General features: G+C 30.8%; 2 protein-coding genes across 2 annotated transcripts; one reads left to right on the forward strand and one right to left on the reverse strand.

Annotated features, from left to right (window-relative positions):
• Positions 1 to 4,290: 4,290 nt before the first annotated feature.
• LOC111618930 lies at positions 4,291 to 7,088 on the reverse strand. The gene is made up of 3 exons (XM_023360560.1): positions 6,875 to 7,088; positions 6,158 to 6,615; positions 4,291 to 4,689 (listed from the first exon to the last, which is right to left on the reverse strand). The coding sequence occupies exons 1-3, from the start codon at positions 7,086 to 7,088 to the stop codon at positions 4,585 to 4,587; spliced, it is 777 nt and encodes a 258-aa protein (XP_023216328.1). The 3' UTR covers positions 4,291 to 4,584.
• An 8,499-nt stretch (positions 7,089 to 15,587) lies between these two features.
• On the forward strand, positions 15,588 to 20,364 carry LOC111618904 (bromo adjacent homology domain-containing 1 protein-like). Its single transcript, XM_023360530.1, has 5 exons — positions 15,588 to 15,869; positions 15,982 to 16,150; positions 16,691 to 19,203; positions 19,303 to 19,396; positions 19,472 to 20,364. The coding sequence occupies exons 1-3, from the start codon at positions 15,725 to 15,727 to the stop codon at positions 16,875 to 16,877; spliced, it is 501 nt and encodes a 166-aa protein (XP_023216298.1). The 5' UTR covers positions 15,588 to 15,724; the 3' UTR covers positions 16,878 to 19,203; positions 19,303 to 19,396; positions 19,472 to 20,364.
• The last annotated feature ends 2,227 nt before the right edge of the window (positions 20,365 to 22,591 follow it).

The raw sequence follows: 22,591 nt of genomic DNA on the forward strand, positions 1-22,591 counted from the left end.
TTTCAGTAAGAGCTGCATGCGGCTCTTGGAGCCACATTTGCCCATGGTGGGTCTATACATCTCTAGACAGTGTTGAATAGAGATATGTTAATTATGTTCACATTTTAATAAATTCTAGACAGTAATAGAAGTTAATTTCATTAATAATGAATTAGGAATTGTTTTCAAGTTTAGGTTGTTAAATATGAACTATATTCTTGTATTTAAAAATTAGCCTTGTGTTATTAAATCTTCACACAGATAGTATCTTAATCAGAATTTCAGCAAAGAATTTTAATATAATGCAGCACGGAATGCGACAAATTACTTACCATGGCATTATAATTTATCCAAAAAATATCCTTGGTTAAACAGTTTTGACAACTGTATATTATTTTTTTCATCTTATCAAAAGAAATTTATAAACTCTGCTAACTAATACTAACATCTCACAATTTTTATATTGAAAAACATCAACAAAGTAAATACACATTAGCTTTGTGGTGTATGCTTTAATATCAATTGAGTTTTCTTGAATCAGTTCATGGTGTTATTAAAATTGTCTTAATTTGCCTTAATTTGTCAAATTTCTTAACACCATAAACTGACTCTAGAAAAATCAATTGATGATAAATTCCTGATTTTCCAGCAGATTATTGCATCTCCTTACAGCTGGATTGTAAAATAAATAATAATAAAAAAATTAGTTTTAAAAATTTTGAATTATATTATCATTAAGTTTAGTTTATTCCAAATTTAAATATTGGTTTTCAGATTGTTGATATAACTGAAAATCAATACTTCAAAGTCAGGTTATAAAGAAACTAATGGAAGAAACAAATATTTTTGTAATTGTTAAATATGAATCCTCACTTAGTTAATACCACAGCTTCCATGAAACTGTCAATAAGCAAAACAACATATGACAAAATCGATTTTACCATAGACTAAATGATATAAACAAGATGGTTTCTGTATTTTTTGAAGTAGTCTTCATTTCCAATCACCTAGAAAGACTACTACTGTTTGTGATGATGGAAATGAAGATGAAATTAGATCTTCTGTCTTTTTTAAATTGTAAAAATACTGTTTGCCTTTTTTAATTGAAGATGCAATTATAATTAAATTAACTGAATTATAACTTCTAGCCAAACAATCATTGATTGTATGAAGTGGAAAATAAATTTTATAAAGAAAATTTAACAATAATAATTTTAAATGATTATAATGAAATAACAAATGAGGACTTTGCTGTATAATAAATATAAAATAGTTTATTTTACCAAATTTCAAAATAAAGACACTTAAAACTCTCTCTTATGCAAATTAGTAAACAAAGATGTCTTGATTATTTTAAATGTATAAAATTTCCTTTTAGGTAGCTTGAATAGTTAGGTCAAAAACATTTCTTGTCAAATAAATTATGGCTACCTTTGAAAGAAACAGTTTTGCATCAACTCTGGAATCTAACTGATTTTAGCGATTAGTTTTATTAGCAAATTCTAAACAAAACATTAAGTTAATTATATAATTCATTACTCTCATACATTAAACTGTTGATAGATTCATTAAATGTGCATAAATTTTGAAAATACACGATTTCATTTGTATTATTAAAATAATGTGCCTAAAAATATTGCAATGTTACTGGCATATTCCACATTCATAGCAAGTAGATGTCTTTTTTCTGGTTTTATGTGGGAATATTTCACACTATTTTCTTTTACTACTTCCTACTGACAATGTGTAGTAGTAGAACAAACATTTATCATAATTCAACTTTCATTGCATTCTTCAGCTGCAAATTAATTTATGATTTCCTTTACACATTAACAATAAAAAACTCCAAGCAAATATTAAAATGCAAAAGAAAGGGGGGGGGGTAAAAAGTACAATAGATAAAAGGCAAGACTTTAGAATTATATAATAACCTTTTTATTGTTTTAAAAATGCTTGTAAAAAAGTGAATTAAAATTTTTACTTGATTTCAAGATACTTTGCATCATAATTTCCTTTGCCAAGTCTTTTAGAAAGTATCTTCTTCAATTGATAATTCCCTCATGATTGATAGGTAGATAATTGTACAGCATACATAACCCAAAAATTTATAGCAGCTATTTTAAGAGCATTGGCCAGTATTTCATTTAATGTTTACAAGAATAAGTATCATCCTTGAGACTTGCAAACATCCTGCCATTTGACCTAATGTATCTACACTCAACTTTGTTGCATTATAATTTCAGGTTCCATTTTTGATTCTGTAATATATATTACAATGCCATACCACTGCAGAAAATGACAAAAGTGTGATGAAATAGAAGTTATTAAACAACTTTAATTATCACTTGTGACTCAACTAAAAGTACACAATTTGGAAGAAACAATAAAACATCTTCATATCCTGTCCTCCTTTCAAAACCTCAAAAACTAAACAGATGTGAAGACATTTTATTATTTCATCCACATTGTGAATATTTTTTAAGATAAAATATGCTCAGGAATGAACGAGTACAAAAAATAGCAATAAATTCACACACACTGTATATATGGGGGTTAGGTCAGGGTAAGTAGATATTTTTCCAATGATTGGAGTGCACTAAGGCTTGTGTCAAATAATGTTACAAGTGTCAAAACAGCCAAATTGAGATTTTAATAACAATACATGCACAGTAAAACAATGCAGCAAGTATCTTTACTAATTAAAAAAATCTGACTGGTTACCATGAAAAATGTTTCCAATTTATCAACTGTATGAAAAAAATTTTTTTGTGCATATAAAATGGCAGACAAGCAGGCATTCACTCTTGCCTCTTCAGGGTTTCAAATGTAAAATTTAGACAAAAGAGCAAGCATCATCAACCCTCAAATTGGAATCATAAGAAGTCAGAAAATGAATATTTGGCATGCAATGGCCAAATTAAACTAGCTGTAGTCTTGAGAAAGATTAGTGGAAAAAACATTCCTTGTGCCATGCTGCAAACTTCAGAACATGGAGCATGTAACAAAGGATAACATAAAGAACCTTTAGAAAATTTTTTTTTTGTGATGCCAAGGGTTCAGATTACTTCTGATGACCCTATGTCGTTAGAATAAGATGCTCGCATGATGATTTACAGCCACAAGATGCATTTTCCTTACTGCTGTCAATGAGAAATCATGCATACAAGGAAATTTTGAATTACTTTATAAACATAGTAGATGAAGGCCATCACAGTAGGCTGCTCTCAGTTACAAGAGAAATGCGTACTTTAATATATTTTTAATTCAAAGTAAGATTCTGCATTTAAACTTTTAAAACATTCCATGTGACGTGTACATGCAACTTTTTCCATTACACAGAATGCTTTATTGTTGTTTTCTGAAATATTTTACAAGCTGCAAAAAATTGGATCAAATTCAATGTCATTGATTTCTTACATTTAGTAGTCATTGCTTCAACTGCTCTAGTGCAGTTTAGGGGATTTTCTGGGTTTTTTTTTTTCTGTAAACATTATTTTGGCAGTTGCAATGTTTTTGAGACAAGCCTTCAATTGGAGTTGATAAGCCTTAGGCAATAAATAAAGGAGGATTCCCAGTAGAAAGTTGTGATAATGTTTCTGGTTTGAGTAGACATCGTATGTTGTCTCAAAGTGGTGTGTAGCATTCCTGGAAAGCTAAATCTGTCACTGATCTTGCAAGGTTATTTTGGGAGATGGCTGTGGCATGTTCCTTCAGATAGGGGCCACAACTAGAAGCTAAAAATCTATCAGTATATCATCTCTATTAGTGGGATCTCTCAGAAGGATGAGGTAGATGCCAGAATTTTCCCTATATATGGTGGTGAAATCTTCTACCTCAAAGAATAACCATGACAGTAATGTTGGTGTGGTGGAGTAGCTCAGAAAAAACACTCTTCAAAATTGGGTTAGATTCAAGACAGGATATTTTAACTGCTAACTTAGCAGAGGAGTTGAAGTGCAATTTGATGCATCCTGATTGTGTTAAAAATTGGGAGAGCTGGAAGTCCTGAGTGGAATAAACCACGAATTGTTTGGTCTTATCAGCAGTGAGAAGGCACAGGTTGTAGATGTCAGGAAACTCCTGATCCTTTTGATGACAGGCTCAAAGACATTGGAATGGTAAGAAGGTACTTAAACCACTGCCCACCTCACCCTATCTAAACAATCAACGAACAAGGCTGACTCCTTTGATCTTGTTTCATCTCTTCTTGTTGACTAAAATCAATACCAATCAGATTCTAGTTAGCAGACTTTGATCCTTTAGACCAGCGTTTNATATATTATATATAATATTAATTAAGAATGAAAAAATCAAATGTAAATTGTTCTGTGTTTGGAAATTATCTATTAATTAAGGTTACATTACCTCAATCATTTAAAGAAAATTATCCCAAAACAAGAGTAATCATTGACTGTACAGAAATTAAAACTGAAAAGCCATCATCAGTTCAACATCAAATTCAGTTTTATTCCTACTATAAATCTACTTATACTATAAAATATTTAATTGGAATTGCCCCCATCAGGACTTCAATGCATCCTCCAATTATAAATGAGTGAATTTTTTTCATTTGAAAACACTAAAACTATTTACTTAAAATACTATTTACAATTGCAAAAAGTAGAACATTTGCATCTTCTCTAATAGTGAACAAATGAATGTCTCATCTTTTTCCACTTTAAGAATTACATTTTGTTTATCATTTTGTTTACATTTAAAATTGAATATTTGTTACATATAAAGCTAATTGGATTTTGTGTATAATACATGCTATTCTCTTTTATATAAAGTTTAGAATTTTTAAACTAAATATTTTATAAATACTTTTCTGAGAACCAAGGGGGTAGAGCATCAAGCTTCTCCCCACTTATCAGCAGCTCTGTCAGAGATGGCTGATAGGGGAGCAAAAATGTGAATGGGGAGGGGTAGCGAGATCATGACAAGGTACTGGCTGTACTCAAGGATGACACAGCATTAAATATAAAAATAACGTTTGTAGAATTTCACCGGATGAAAATTTATTTTAATCCAGCAAAATTCTACAAACAAAACTTTTTTTAATTCGTCACCAGAGGGATAAGGCCAAAATTTACATTTAACAGCGCATTTATCAAGTTGATAAGGACCAAAATTCCCTAACTGGAAAGGATGCAAGTTCAAGACGTCTGTAAGGCCGCCAGTTCCAATTTTTTACTTTTAATGTTTTAATTGGATATTTTTGTGTGTTTTTTTAACGAATGTTTTAGCCTGACGACCTAGTAGGCTACAAAGAAAGGTCGGGTTGTCGAAGGTGTTCTGGAACACATGATCAGAATAAATGGTGGTTTCAAAAAATAATTTTTGGACAGACTGTGTCTTTTGTGATTATAATATAAAAATAACGTATTTAATTATCTAAACTTATACAACGAATACAAATCAAAAAGGTTACAATAAGGGAATAATTTGTCTAATAAGACTCTAAAACTAAGATATCTAACTCGAAAGACCTACAGTAATATGGTCTAAGATCAAGCTATGATCGAGAGAGTGACAAGGAACAAAAGAGAGAGAGCATCAAAATTTTCTAATTGATTAACTCGCGGATTTCCGATCTCATAATATAGGCCGTGTGTAAAACGAACCAGATTGGCGGTCCTCTCCTTTCAATCAGGTGATTATGGCGGGAAGGCAGGGTTGCAACGGACGGAATGACGGTGTGGGTCTGGTGTCTCCCAGATGTCCACTGTGGGTATCTGCAGGCTGTCCGTGCCCGGAGGTGCAAGTGCGATCCTTTTTTTTATACACGCCCTGGAGGGGATCATCGGGGAAAAATCTGATGCAATCACCTTTGCGGAACGGTTCTTTTGATTTATTACGTTTTCTACCCGTTATTGATACACTTTCCCCTCATAAATTTGACAACAGCTGTCAACTTCTTAAATTAATTGCTGCAGGTGGCTAAGATCAGAACATCTGTGGGCCACCGGGGTGATGATTGTGTTGACCTTTTTGTTACTCTTTATCATGTAACAGGTGGAGATTCTTGTTAATTGGGTACTTTGTTACAATGTACAAATGAGGTGGAAATGAATAATCTCCTGTTATGAGGGGAGAATTTCCACATTTGTCCTAACCATCTTGAAGGTCACCTTTCAAAGTGATGCAGTACTCTGAGGGGTCAAAAGGTCTAGCTTCAACAAAACTGGAGGAAGGAGGGAAATAATGATGAAAAATGTTTTAAGCCTTTAAAACTTCCAAGAGAGTCTGAATCCTCACACCTTATTTGTCTTGAAATCAACAAATTTTTATCTTTACATGTGTAAGGGTATTTAATTTTGAGTAAACTTATTTTATCTCCATTTTTGCATATACCATCAGGGCTTGCACAAATCCAGGGAGCTTCATTACAAATGATAACTCCTACATCAATTATTCTAATATTTTTAAGCAAAAATAAATTTTTTGCAATTTTTTCCAATTTAATTCCATAATCAGTTGCAATTGTTTCCTTGACTGTATTATTTAAAAATCTAAAATCCAATTTTTCAAAATTGCTTTTTGTTGTTTTTATAGAATGAGCCATAGAGCTGCTTAATCTGTATCCTTTGTAAATGAACCAGTCTGGACATCTGCTTTGTTTTCTTGTGAGATAGGCTATTTGAGCAAGTTTTGAAAGTGTGATAATCACATCATCATTTAAAAATGTTATGTTTGTAGGTAGTTTTTCAACAATTTTATAACAATTATTCATATGTTTAATTACACCATTATTTGAAAGTAAAGATTTAAAATATAATTCCTCACATTGTTCATGAACTGTGTTGATTAAATCAGATAGCAGCACTTGACATTGTGCATTTTCATTGAATTCAGCTCTCAACATTCAATAAAGAGCACAGTTAATGTGTTTTACTCTTTTGATACGATAATGATGCTGGTATTTTTATCCTTTTTGGAATTACACAATTACTAAGGTGACATCCACCTGATGTGTATATCTTATGTTGTTGAATTCCCCATTGTTGTTTTCCACTGGTAACACTTTTGTTTTTATAATTGTTTAATGCAAAAATCGTTGCTGCTACATGTTTACACTGACCATGGATATCTCTCTTGCACTTACACATTGCTGTAACTATTTTTCTATCTGCTGATAACTGAAAATTAATTTGTTTTAAAAATAATTTGCAAAACCTGTATGAAATATTTTTATTGAAGAATAACTCAACAGTATATAGCTTAATAAAAGTAGCAATATACAATTTTGTTGTCATGCAAATCATCCTCTTTGTTTATTGCAGAGAGGTTATGCTGACATCTAAAATTATTTAAAAGTGCAAATTAGCAATTTAAATGTAAAAAATGTCTTATATAAATAATACAAATATAATGATTTCTCATTCATTTTCATTTGGAGTAGGCAAGTAGCTGTAGCTGTACTTCTTCCATTTTTTTAATTTCTTTAATTGCAGCTACATGCTTAGCCTTTGCAAGTAAATTCCTTTCTTCCATCTCAAAGGTGTAAAAAATTTGTCAGTATGGACTGGTTGAAAACCACATGTTAAAATTATATCAGGCATTATTGATTAAAAGAGGAAAATTACACTCCAGTTAATGAAAGTTCTATTTTTTAATTTTAAACATTTAAAATTTGGTAAGTTGAAATTAAAAACTGTTACTTGATTTTCTGTACCAAGAAACCCTTTGTTTGGTAAGTGTTCATATAGAGAAGAAACCCTTTGGATTTTTCTCCTATGTGTTATATAAAAATTTGCTGCCAGGGCGGGCGCGCGCAAGTAACTTGCGCTCGGGGTCTATACCAGGGGTGGGCAAGCAAGAGGTCAGTGGGAGCCGAAATATAGGTTTTGCAAAATGCATGGGAGCCGCAGTTCTGTACTTTTTTTATTCTGTACCGCAGTTCTGTACTGTGATTTTATTATATAATATAAAACAAATATTGAATTTTTTTAATAAACCTATTTTCACAAAATTGTGGAAATAAAATTGTAAAAATAATAATAAAAAGCAGAAATTAACACTTTCAGTAAGAGCTGCATGCGGCTCTTGGAGCCACATTTGCCCATGGTGGGTCTATACATCTCTAGACAGTGTTGAATAGAGATATGTTAATTATGTTCACATTTTAATAAATTCTAGACAGTAATAGAAGTTAATTTCATTAATAATGAATTAGGAATTGTTTTCAAGTTTAGGTTGTTAAATATGAACTATATTCTTGTATTTAAAAATTAGCCTTGTGTTATTAAATCTTCACACAGATAGTATCTTAATCAGAATTTCAGCAAAGAATTTTAATATAATGCAGCACGGAATGCGACAAATTACTTACCATGGCATTATAATTTATCCAAAAAATATCCTTGGTTAAACAGTTTTGACAACTGTATATTATTTTTTTCATCTTATCAAAAGAAATTTATAAACTCTGCTAACTAATACTAACATCTCACAATTTTTATATTGAAAAACATCAACAAAGTAAATACACATTAGCTTTGTGGTGTATGCTTTAATATCAATTGAGTTTTCTTGAATCAGTTCATGGTGTTATTAAAATTGTCTTAATTTGCCTTAATTTGTCAAATTTCTTAACACCATAAACTGACTCTAGAAAAATCAATTGATGATAAATTCCTGATTTTCCAGCAGATTATTGCATCTCCTTACAGCTGGATTGTAAAATAAATAATAATAAAAAAATTAGTTTTAAAAATTTTGAATTATATTATCATTAAGTTTAGTTTATTCCAAATTTAAATATTGGTTTTCAGATTGTTGATATAACTGAAAATCAATACTTCAAAGTCAGGTTATAAAGAAACTAATGGAAGAAACAAATATTTTTGTAATTGTTAAATATGAATCCTCACTTAGTTAATACCACAGCTTCCATGAAACTGTCAATAAGCAAAACAACATATGACAAAATCGATTTTACCATAGACTAAATGATATAAACAAGATGGTTTCTGTATTTTTTGAAGTAGTCTTCATTTCCAATCACCTAGAAAGACTACTACTGTTTGTGATGATGGAAATGAAGATGAAATTAGATCTTCTGTCTTTTTTAAATTGTAAAAATACTGTTTGCCTTTTTTAATTGAAGATGCAATTATAATTAAATTAACTGAATTATAACTTCTAGCCAAACAATCATTGATTGTATGAAGTGGAAAATAAATTTTATAAAGAAAATTTAACAATAATAATTTTAAATGATTATAATGAAATAACAAATGAGGACTTTGCTGTATAATAAATATAAAATAGTTTATTTTACCAAATTTCAAAATAAAGACACTTAAAACTCTCTCTTATGCAAATTAGTAAACAAAGATGTCTTGATTATTTTAAATGTATAAAATTTCCTTTTAGGTAGCTTGAATAGTTAGGTCAAAAACATTTCTTGTCAAATAAATTATGGCTACCTTTGAAAGAAACAGTTTTGCATCAACTCTGGAATCTAACTGATTTTAGCGATTAGTTTTATTAGCAAATTCTAAACAAAACATTAAGTTAATTATATAATTCATTACTCTCATACATTAAACTGTTGATAGATTCATTAAATGTGCATAAATTTTGAAAATACACGATTTCATTTGTATTATTAAAATAATGTGCCTAAAAATATTGCAATGTTACTGGCATATTCCACATTCATAGCAAGTAGATGTCTTTTTTCTGGTTTTATGTGGGAATATTTCACACTATTTTCTTTTACTACTTCCTACTGACAATGTGTAGTAGTAGAACAAACATTTATCATAATTCAACTTTCATTGCATTCTTCAGCTGCAAATTAATTTATGATTTCCTTTACACATTAACAATAAAAAACTCCAAGCAAATATTAAAATGCAAAAGAAAGGGGGGGGGGTAAAAAGTACAATAGATAAAAGGCAAGACTTTAGAATTATATAATAACCTTTTTATTGTTTTAAAAATGCTTGTAAAAAAGTGAATTAAAATTTTTACTTGATTTCAAGATACTTTGCATCATAATTTCCTTTGCCAAGTCTTTTAGAAAGTATCTTCTTCAATTGATAATTCCCTCATGATTGATAGGTAGATAATTGTACAGCATACATAACCCAAAAATTTATAGCAGCTATTTTAAGAGCATTGGCCAGTATTTCATTTAATGTTTACAAGAATAAGTATCATCCTTGAGACTTGCAAACATCCTGCCATTTGACCTAATGTATCTACACTCAACTTTGTTGCATTATAATTTCAGGTTCCATTTTTGATTCTGTAATATATATTACAATGCCATACCACTGCAGAAAATGACAAAAGTGTGATGAAATAGAAGTTATTAAACAACTTTAATTATCACTTGTGACTCAACTAAAAGTACACAATTTGGAAGAAACAATAAAACATCTTCATATCCTGTCCTCCTTTCAAAACCTCAAAAACTAAACAGATGTGAAGACATTTTATTATTTCATCCACATTGTGAATATTTTTTAAGATAAAATATGCTCAGGAATGAACGAGTACAAAAAATAGCAATAAATTCACACACACTGTATATATGGGGGTTAGGTCAGGGTAAGTAGATATTTTTCCAATGATTGGAGTGCACTAAGGCTTGTGTCAAATAATGTTACAAGTGTCAAAACAGCCAAATTGAGATTTTAATAACAATACATGCACAGTAAAACAATGCAGCAAGTATCTTTACTAATTAAAAAAATCTGACTGGTTACCATGAAAAATGTTTCCAATTTATCAACTGTATGAAAAAAATTTTTTTGTGCATATAAAATGGCAGACAAGCAGGCATTCACTCTTGCCTCTTCAGGGTTTCAAATGTAAAATTTAGACAAAAGAGCAAGCATCATCAACCCTCAAATTGGAATCATAAGAAGTCAGAAAATGAATATTTGGCATGCAATGGCCAAATTAAACTAGCTGTAGTCTTGAGAAAGATTAGTGGAAAAAACATTCCTTGTGCCATGCTGCAAACTTCAGAACATGGAGCATGTAACAAAGGATAACATAAAGAACCTTTAGAAAATTTTTTTTTTGTGATGCCAAGGGTTCAGATTACTTCTGATGACCCTATGTCGTTAGAATAAGATGCTCGCATGATGATTTACAGCCACAAGATGCATTTTCCTTACTGCTGTCAATGAGAAATCATGCATACAAGGAAATTTTGAATTACTTTATAAACATAGTAGATGAAGGCCATCACAGTAGGCTGCTCTCAGTTACAAGAGAAATGCGTACTTTAATATATTTTTAATTCAAAGTAAGATTCCGCATTTAAACTTTTAAAACATTCCATGTGACGTGTACATGCAACTTTTTCCATTACACAGAATGCTTTATTGTTGTTTTCTGAAATATTTTACAAGCTGCAAAAAATTGGATCAAATTCAATGTCATTGATTTCTTACATTTAGTAGTCATTGCTTCAACTGCTCTAGTGCAGTTTAGGGGATTTTCTGGGTTTTTTTTTTCTGTAAACATTATTTTGGCAGTTGCAATGTTTTTGAGACAAGCCTTCAATTGGAGTTGATAAGCCTTAGGCAATAAATAAAGGAGGATTCCCAGTAGAAAGTTGTGATAATGTTTCTGGTTTGAGTAGACATCGTATGTTGTCTCAAAGTGGTGTGTAGCATTCCTGGAAAGCTAAATCTGTCACTGATCTTGCAAGGTTATTTTGGGAGATGGCTGTGGCATGTTCCTTCAGATAGGGGCCACAACTAGAAGCTAAAAATCTATCAGTATATCATCTCTATTAGTGGGATCTCTCAGAAGGATGAGGTAGATGCCAGAATTTTCCCTATATATGGTGGTGAAATCTTCTACCTCAAAGAATAACCATGACAGTAATGTTGGTGTGGTGGAGTAGCTCAGAAAAAACACTCTTCAAAATTGGGTTAGATTCAAGACAGGATATTTTAACTGCTAACTTAGCAGAGGAGTTGAAGTGCAATTTGATGCATCCTGATTGTGTTAAAAATTGGGAGAGCTGGAAGTCCTGAGTGGAATAAACCACGAATTGTTTGGTCTTATCAGCAGTGAGAAGGCACAGGTTGTAGATGTCAGGAAACTCCTGATCCTTTTGATGACAGGCTCAAAGACATTGGAATGGTAAGAAGGTACTTAAACCACTGCCCACCTCACCCTATCTAAACAATCAACGAACAAGGCTGACTCCTTTGATCTTGTTTCATCTCTTCTGGTTGACTAAAATCAATACCAATCAGATTCTAGTTAGCAGACTTTGATCCTTTAGACCAGCGTTTCTCAAAGTGGGCGATAACGCCCCCTTGTGGGCGCTGGAGGCTTTCAGGGGGGCAGTAGAAGGCTCAAAGGAAATTGGGGGGCGTTAAGGAAATCTAGAGGGGCAACGGCAGACAAATTCTGTATATAAAAATCTGTGACGGAATATATATAAAATGTTGACATTTTATTTATTTTTTATTGAAGGTCATAAGTTGAATATTTCTAACACATTGACTTATATTTTAGCTCAGCGTTTCTCAAAGTGGGCAATAACGCCCCCTTGTGGGCGATGAGTAGATCTAGGGGGCGCTGGAGGCAGGGTATTGAACGGTGACCAAAGGCAAAATTGGGGCTGATAAGAGGAAACATTGCGTTTAATGGTTTCCAGATGTTGTGAACAATGTACAGTAAGGGGACAAAGTGTGAGATTCATATAAAAGTTTTTTTAAGAATATTTCCAATCCTTTCTCACACAAGAGAAAATGGGTTAGGGGACATTGGGTATAACTTTATGGAACAGAGGGGGCGGTGGATGGAAAAAGTTTGAGAATCACTGCTTTAGACAAAAGCTTGAGATTTGTAGCAGGAACAATCACTGGTGAGAAGTTAATATACAGAACACACAATTCCTGCTTTCTACATGGTAGTGTCCATTGAAGCCAATTACATTTCTTATAAAGGCAGGCTCATTTTTGGGCCCTAGCTTTGGCAATCAAAATGTTTAGATTCATATAGAACTTTACAGCCATAATAATATATATGTTACTATACATTAATATATGTTACTGTGTGAAAATGGGCATTATTGTACTCCTCACACTTGACCAGAATCTTATGCCCAAATCATGAGAGGCTGTAGCCATTGCAACCTTTACATTATATACGGCTTGTTTAACACAGTCAGAGAATGACTGGAACTATAGATGCATTTCAGGATGAGTTCATATTGTTTGCATCTTCTTTTTGGACTACTATATTTAAATGTTTGCATAATTAAAGTCAATAGAAATAGGCATAAACCACACAGATCAGAAAATATGGATGTCATAAATTACATCCTGTCTGTTTTAATGTATATATTAATTTGAATTTTTCAAGATTTAAATAAGCTTTAAACATGAGCATAAATATAATAGTCTGAGAACATGTTAACTTACTGATATTATTTTTGTAATATGTTCTCAGACAAAAAAGCAATGATATTTTTTATATTACAGTGGAATCTCATTTATCCAGAAAATTTGTTCTTTGATTTTTTCACATGTCTAACTTTGTTAGTAGTACTTACTGTACATTCTTGCCTGAGTATAATGTCACAGTTGTAAGAATACTGTTTTTCCTTGGCTCAATGCTAATTTTGAACACATGCGACTTTATAACTGAGGATCTGATAACAAGAATAAATACAATACAGTATATCAAAATTAATTGAAATTAGTCCTTTGGTTTCCCTATGGAGTGCTAAGCCTAATTACTGGTTAACCTTGAAAAAGGTCAAAGAAAAGTTCTACCCCCACAAATGGTCAAGAAACTTATATACAGTACATGTACTTTACCAGCTGATAGAAAACAATGAATTTATATTCAATATAGATATTTCTTTTGCTTTATACTATAAATATTGTTGTAAAGTATAATGTGCAATAAATAAAATAAATAACACTGTTTAGATGTGCATTTTATGTCATTAACAAATTTTCCAGATTATCCGGATTGAGCATGGTCCCATTTGGGCCAGATAAATGGGGTTCCACTGTATTCGTGTATATGGAAATCTCAAAAATTTGGAGTCATTTTTTTAATTTAGAAAGAAATCACTTTAAGATTTTAACATTAATTTAAGTTTGTACATTTGTTCTAACAAATTACAAACAAAAAGATGAAATTTTTGAATGCAAATTGTCAAATTAAAAATAAATATTAGACTAATTCTTTATGCAGATTTGATGCAAAAAATATTTAAGAATTTTGAGATTTCGAATTTATACCTTTATATGGATATTACATTTTAGTTTAAACAGCACTTAATTACTCCAAAGTAAATTTACATTTAAACCTCACTATAATGAACTGTTTTGTGAGAACTTGGAGAATTCATTATGGAAAGAATCCAGTTGAGAGCAACATCATGCATGACAACATCGCTCCATTTAAACCAATCAGTACTTTTTCACTTAATATGTTAATGATAGAAAATAAAATTCACGCATTACCTAGGTGGCAGAACAACTTTTCCATTAATTGACTTAATTCATGCTATAAAAAATTTGCTATAGTTGTTAAATGCATGATTTGTCACAAACTTCCTTGTATTCCAATATCAGAACACGAAGCTTCCATAACACTGTTTATAACGGCAGTGACACCGTTTAACAAATGAGGAAGAAATTGGAAGTAACTTGCTGATGCTCGTTGGTTAATACCAATGATGATTCTTTCCACAGACAGACTAAATGAAAACAACACACTCAGTATTTTGTAATGATATATTATTCTCTACGGAAATATTCTTGTACTCACTCATATTTATAACAAAAGTGTGTTAAATGTTATGCATTTGAAACAAGCATATTATTTTAATCATAAGTACTCATTTTTTCAACACACACGCATATCATTTTTTTTGTTCTTGTTGAAAGAAAAATAAAACTTTTTTGTTAGAAACTTTTCCTACAATTTTGAACTATTCTTAGACATGTGTTTTGATCTTAGGAACAATACACATTATACTGTACTGAAAGTGGTTGTGTTGATGGCTATAGAGTTAGTTATCCAATAAAGTTAAAATACCAAATTTTTTTCAATAGTGCTATTTACCTGGATCTTAAAATATGTAAAAAAGGCATATTTTCTGTAAAACATTTTTAAATTTCTACTTTAAAAATAAATATAATTTTCCTTTCCATATTTGCTTTGTATACATAATATTGATGAATTTTGAAAGCACTAAATCTAAAGATTTAAGTTTCTATCTGATTTATAAGTATGTTAGGAACAATATCAAATATGACAAGTTATGAATAGAAATCATATTAGATGATTCCAATAAAATCTTATTTTCTGCTCTTTGGCTTTATAAATTTGATCTTAAAAACAGGTAGCTGCCAATACATAGGAATTGAAATCAGTCCGACAGCTTTATAGTTTTCATTTCAATAAATGCAGTTAAAATCTGTTAAGAAACTTTTTCGTTTATATAAAATTATTCTAGATTTCTGTATTCAGAATTTCGTAAATTTTGAGATAACAAGCAAGTCCATTCGCCTTAAAATAATTCAATAATTTTGATTCAAAGTTTATTTACAGTCAAACAAAATACATAATGAATTACCTGTGATTTTAAAAATAATATTTAAAGGGGGAAAAAGAGTTTTGCTTTATTGCATAGAAAACTATATAAATTGTATCATTCCTTAATTATTTATGTTGATGCTTAAATTAAATTATTATGCATAACAAAGACTGACTTTTTCAGAATGATGACCCGCCTTTAATGAGGAAATGTTATCGTGCAATGCAACATATTGAAGGAGACACCATCAGAGTTAGAGATTGCGTTTTACTGAAATCGGGACCTCGGAAAACAGATTTGCCTTTTGTGGCAAAGATTGTGTCATTGTGGGACAATCCATACGATGGTAGGATTGGAAAACTTAAGCTTTTTCAAAAATAATCTTTTATCTGATGATTATCAGTGTTTGACTCGCAACTTGCCAACTGGAAAATGATATCCGAAAAACTTTGTTTCAGATGAAATGATGATGAGTTTGTTGTGGTATTATCGACCGGAACACACGGAACAAGGAAGGAAATATTACCATAGTGAAGATGAAATATTTGCATCTAAGCACAGAGATGTTAATAGCGTAGCCTGTATTGAGGATAAATGTTATGTTCTTACATTTTCGGAATATTGCAGGTGAGAAATACATTTGAACTCATTTTTTTAAACATTTTATGCATGTTCTTTAAAATGACTATTAGAGTAAAATACATTTTAAAATAGTCTAATTGGTCTTGATCAATTGTTGACATTATAATAATTAATATAGTGCATTACTTTCTAAAATATTAAATAAAAGAAATATTTAATAGTATGAATTTTCTTTTGTAATTTAATAGCGTCCAACTTGCTTTTTGGCCCATTAGTGGCCGAGTGGATAAAATCCCCGAACACTGGTAATTGGTCGTGGCTTAGCACCTGACCAACAGACATTTTCTGGGTCTTCTTCAATATCTAACACCTAATTAGGGGCCAGTTTCCCACAGGAAGTCTTCCTGGGAGGTATCCCCTGGCAGATCTCCCATGTATTTCATTGCCGTATCTCATCATACCAAACCAACTTATTTTTTTAATATGTATATACAAGATTAATAATGCACTGTACAGTTTATATACTGAATTTTGTATTGTTGTTGTTATAATTTTAATTATTTTTATTGTTTTATTTTGTTACAGGTATAGAAGTAGATTAAAAATACTAGACGAAAGCATATGTTTGAAAGTTTCAGTTGTTCCCATTTTGGAAGAAGAATATGCCAGGAAAAATCGCTTACCTCCGGGTCATCTCTCATCAGAGATAGTGTTTTTTTGCCGAAAAGTTTACGATTACAGACAGAAGCGCATTTTGAAAAATCCCACGTAGCCAACAACAAGAAATATCAGCCACAAATTGTGCCAGTTAACAAAAATTGTGATACCTGTGCTTATTAGATATATAGTGACAATTGCTTTCATTAGTAGCAACTTAGTGTTTAAAAGAAATGAAAATTTGTATAAGATGACTGTACAGTTATGTTGAGGTCTTGTTTTCCTTTCTTTTAATTTATCTATTTATCTTCTTCTTTTTTTTATACACATAGGGTTGAGGACCAATCAGTGAAACCATTCACTGTACTGTTGTCAAAATATCATCGATAACTTATTTTATAACAAGAGTGTTTGTATGTGATGTATTGGTACACACTTAACATTGTGTTTCTTCTGCCCTGTTTAACAAAGTTTTTAATTTTATTTTAATCTGAAAAGATAAACTAATATATTATGGGAATATATAAATTTAGTGCATGTGAAATTATAAATTGTTAATATTAAATCCAATTTTATATTTATTTACATGTCCGAGGAAATAATTGAATAGTCAAGAATTGGGAACACAGAAGTCAACATTTTTCATTGCAAAATGACTCCAGATTAAATATTTTATCCAATTACTATGCACAGTGATGTTACACTTTTGTATTTATAACAGTAAAAATCCAGAATAATAAAAAAAAAATTACTAGAAATGTTTGTAACTGGAAGGCGAAAGCAAAGTAATTCAAAATCTTCTTAGTACGTCTTTTCTCGTATCACAGAAATTTAATTAAATACAAGTGGAATTAACCTTTTTTATGGGCTATTCCCAGCCTAATACTGTGTAGAAGTCCTTTCCGCTTGTGTTTCTGTTCCTGTTTGAGAAGAATGTACTAAGGAAACTTCAAATTATCTTTACACATGCCTTCAAATTGCATACATTTTTATTATTTTGGTAGTTGCTTGTTTCTACAATTAGAAAGAATACCCTCTGTTTGAATAGTGTTGATATATGTTGTTACAATTATGCTTGATGTGTTTTATATCAAAATATTATAGATGATTTAACTATATGATATTGAAAATTTGGTTCAAATCAGAAAAAAAATATTACATAATGTAAAATTTAATTTTTAAAGGAAAATGTAAATAAAAAAAAAAAGAATTTGTCAAATGATAAAGTTGAGATTGACTGTTTTTAAACATTACTCTAAATTAATTTATATTAAAATATGATAGCATCCCGAAGCTACTTTTCTTCAAAATTGCTTTGAAAATTCCATTTATCCAATTACTTTAAAATCACTAAAAGCATTTATCATTTTAAATTTAAACCTTTTTAATGAGAGTTCTATAGGCACACACTTGGAGTAGGTGGGCAGAGCAGAGAGGAAAAATTCTGTCTGCATTATAACTTATGGATATGTGTATGGGAGGAAATCTTGCATTCAGTTTGTCTTGAGCTGTTGGTGTCACTAACCTAGGGTACCCAGCTATTCCTGTATATGCCACTTACAGAAATTTTCCCTTTTTTAGTGGAGTGCTGTCATTTGTGTCATTTCTTTTATTTGTTTTTTTTTTTTTAACAAATTAACTAAGTTACATCTACATTAATTTCTCTAGGTCAAAACTGAAAAATTATATAATTTACAGCATCCTCTTTTAATAATAGGCAGGGTACCAAAAAAATGTTTATTTGAATACTTCTTTTGCTCCAAACTCTGCTTGATTGCCACTGCAATGCAACCAAGTGAGCAATTCTGCCTGCTCTGTCCACTCCAAATGTCCTATCCATCCATCCACACATCCATCCGAAGTGTGTGCTTATCTTATCTTTAAAACTATTCTGGAAATATTGCATGACAGAATTATTAAATTTTTTTTTGCTAACTACTGGCAGCAGAAACTATTTCCACAGGAGTCACTGTTGTTGCATGAATGGCACCATATTTTTAGAAGTTTGTGGGAAGGGCACATTTGTTTTCCACTGTATCCTTAATACAATCACCACAAATGTATAAAATTTGAAAATTATTATAGTTGCTATTTCCTAATTTTGATCTGTTGTATTTAAGACATGTAGTGGCCTACTTTTTAATTATTTGTTTAATATTTGCAAAATCCTTAATTTACAGTAATGAGATGGCCAATTAATGTCTTTTTATATGCCCAATAACTTATCTAGTCAGTATACTAATTTTACTTTCAGTATATAATGCCTAAAGCTCCTAGTTACAGTCCTAGAAAAATAGAAAAGGCTTCGTGAAATTAAGAATGAAACGGGATCGGATATGACGTCCCACAGACGATCTTACAATTTAAAGTAAAGCGCCCCAAATTAAAAGCTACTTGCAGAACATCGCCAATATTAATGATCAATGACAAAAAACAGTCTTGTAAGTAATGTTTTTGTTAAAAAAATTAATCTCATTCAGAAAATGATTGTTTATGATAATTATACTTATTTGAGTTGGATTGTGCAATTCACAACACAGATTCCAAGAAAAAATGAAGTATGCAACAATTCTTGCAGGATTATCCTCGAGAACCCTTTTTAAGATAATTGGCCTGCGGAAGGCTGGCTAAAAGGTATTTTGTGATCGAATGCATAAAATAGATATTTCAAAAATACTTGGCCTAATTATAATTATTATTTGTTGTTAGGCATTTCTGTAGAGAGATCTGGAGATTGTAACAACTGGACTACTGAAGCTACGAGTGCATGTGTTTCAGAATCTGATATAATAAAATAGTTTGTTGCCGTTTACAATTATTTAAAAGCAAAACAGCTGGAAAACTTGTTGAAAGATACTTTGAGATTATACAATAGTGACAAAACAGGATTTCAACTTTGCCTTATAAAGTGGAAAGGTTTAAGAATGTTTATTCCACCAAGTATGAATCATTGAAAGAAAATATAACAGTAACACTCAATGTTCTTGATAATGTCACATTTATATATCTAATTGAAGAGGAAAAAGTCAAGATGTTCAGAAAAATTAAAGAAAGTCAAACAGATGAATATAAACAAACATTCATCATTATCATATATTGTTTGCAGAAATGTTAAACGATGCAAGTACTGACCAACTTAGAAAAAAAATGCCAACATATCTCTAAATGAACTTGAAGTAAAAAGTGCTAATACCAACAAATTATCTCAAAACAATTTTGCAGAAATACAATGCATTTTTCATATGATAGATTAAAATGAATCACAAGAGGAAAAGTGAACAGAATATAGAGATTTTCATATTCCATAACATATTTTGATGTAAAGACAAAAAAGGAGGCAACTAAAACAAGTGCACAAAAAGAAGCTATCAAAGCTCAAAAATTACAAACAAGATACAGAAAGAAAATATCTACAACATGCATAGGTGTGTACGTGACAACTAAGAATAGTCATCATCCTAGGTACATTCCAAAACATCACCAACAAAAGTTATTCCTTGCTCAAATGACTACGACGAGTTGTATAATCGTTACCCAAAGCACAAAGATCAATAATTGTTAATAAAGATTATGTAACATCTCAATAAATACATGCGATTTGATATTTTGTTGTCTTTATCTCAGTAATTAGCCAGATTTATTTATTTCTACTTTTAATGCCAAAAAATTTATAATAATGGCGCCAAGGTTAATTTAATTTTTATATTAAAGTCAAACGTTCCCAATAATTAGTTTGGTTATGTCGTGTACATACGAACTTTAAGGCATTAAAGCAATAAAATAATCAAACTTTTGAGTACAGAAATGAAACAAATGATTTCTCATAGTGATGAGACCAACTGAAGTAAGAGTGTATCTTCAAATAAAGGAGAGAAGCAGCAGACAATATTTTTTGATTGAGAATATTTTTCACCTGCTAATTTAGTCTTGCTTTTCTTAGTTATTTAATTAACATCTGATCAAAATTACTTCTTAGACTTTATCATTTTGACACTCATTAAAATCTGAAATTTCAGTTTACCTATAAAATTTCTTTAACTAATGTAAGTTGGACTTCATTGGTGAGGGGAGAAAATTGACTGCTTTTTATTATTATTACAGCTGAGGCTAGGATAATTGAATAAAAATAGATATTTGCTCTATGAAATGCTTTTACAATTAATTCATAGAATCTGAACAACTTAATCTTGCAAGATTAAAAGTTTATTTTCACCAAGGAAAAAAAAACCTTTAAAAAGCAAATTACTGTCAAAGTATGTTCTCTCTAATTTATTACTTAAATAAAAGTTAATTATACATGACATATTAATTATTATATTTAATTTAGAATCATTAATGTAACATTGAAGAAAATTAAATTAATGTAAAATGTTTTGTAGTAGTTATCTTTTTTTTAGTATAACCTACTTCAATACTTAACAAAACTTTTAAAAGTAAGAAAATAAAAAAACAAGTTTAATGCAGTTCAGAAATTGTAAACAGCATTATTTCAAATTAAATATTTTCTTTTTTTAAGATTAGCTTTCTACACAAGTCATTGAAGTCAATATTTTAATGGTAAGCATTTTTTAATATTAATTTTGTAATAAATGCAGTAATCTTTAGTGTGACATTATTTAGGAAAGTCATATTTAATTAATTTAACCAATACGAAGATAAAATCAAGCATTTTTTATACAAGTACATAAACCTATTGTTCTCCGCTTATATGTTTTCTCATATGAGCAAGACAGAATAATTTTTTTGGCACTCGATGCTCCGCTTTGGCCCAGCTAATCTGTGCAACATACGAGTATAAACTTTACAATGATATAATGGTTTATGTTTCGAAAAACATTCGAACACGTTCGGGATCTAGTTTGGTGCAGGTTGCAAGATTGCGGTTTCCCACAAAATGGGTCTATTCGAGTCAATTGGGGAAGATGGGGTATATAATTTAAAGTCTTTTCTAATTAGGCGTTAATTAAAAACAGCAGTTGTTCAGAGTAGGGGTGAGGAATGGATTGCTCTAACGGTTAAAAGAATAAGTTGTACGGGCCATACTCCAACCATTTGCACCTATCTCAAATCTGTCTTCAGCATCGTGTATAGGTCAAGAGCTTTATTTTGAAGTATGTACTGTACTTGCAGCTGTTCTCTCAAACCAAACTGGACAGTATTTGAGGCTTACCGAATTAATCAGGGGCGTGCCGTGACATTTGACTATAGGGAAGCTGTGTTTCTGTAAGAAGCCGACATCCAGGGGCAATCAGTCAATTGCGCGTCAGTGATGGTCTAGGGTCCATTCGTATCGTTTATTCGATAAGCCAGTAAAAACCGTAGACTTCTCTAAATGCATTTTTAATATCACAATTACATTCCGAATCGCTAGCCACGATATAAGGGCTACAATTAAAAATAAAATAATAAAAACTTACTCGGTAAAATAAAATATGTGGTGGATGTACCGGTACATACAAAATATTCTTCAATTATATGAATATACTTTAAAGAAAATTATAATTAAATATAGCTTTGCAAAGAAACGTACATAAAAATATAAAATATTCTTTACTTTTTAAATCTTAAAACAATGCACTTAGTCAAGTAGCTCCCTACGAGTGGCTAATGAATGGAATCGAAGACGGTTGCAGAGCGTGCATGCACGCACTGCCAAATCCCCAGGGTGCCGATACCGGTCAATTCAAATACCTCTTTTGTCGCATCATTAGTATATCTGAAAGGACGCGACAGGGCTGTTGTAGATTTTAAACGTTTCTCACCATAGCTGTAAAAATCTAAATACTCGTATGTTAAACATAATAGTCATTTGTTTTCTAACTAATTCGT

This window comes from Centruroides sculpturatus, unplaced genomic scaffold, assembly GCF_000671375.1.
Source record: "Centruroides sculpturatus isolate CEXI.00-Female unplaced genomic scaffold, Cexi_2.0 scaffold58, whole genome shotgun sequence".
NCBI lineage: Eukaryota > Metazoa > Arthropoda > Arachnida > Scorpiones > Buthidae > Centruroides > Centruroides sculpturatus.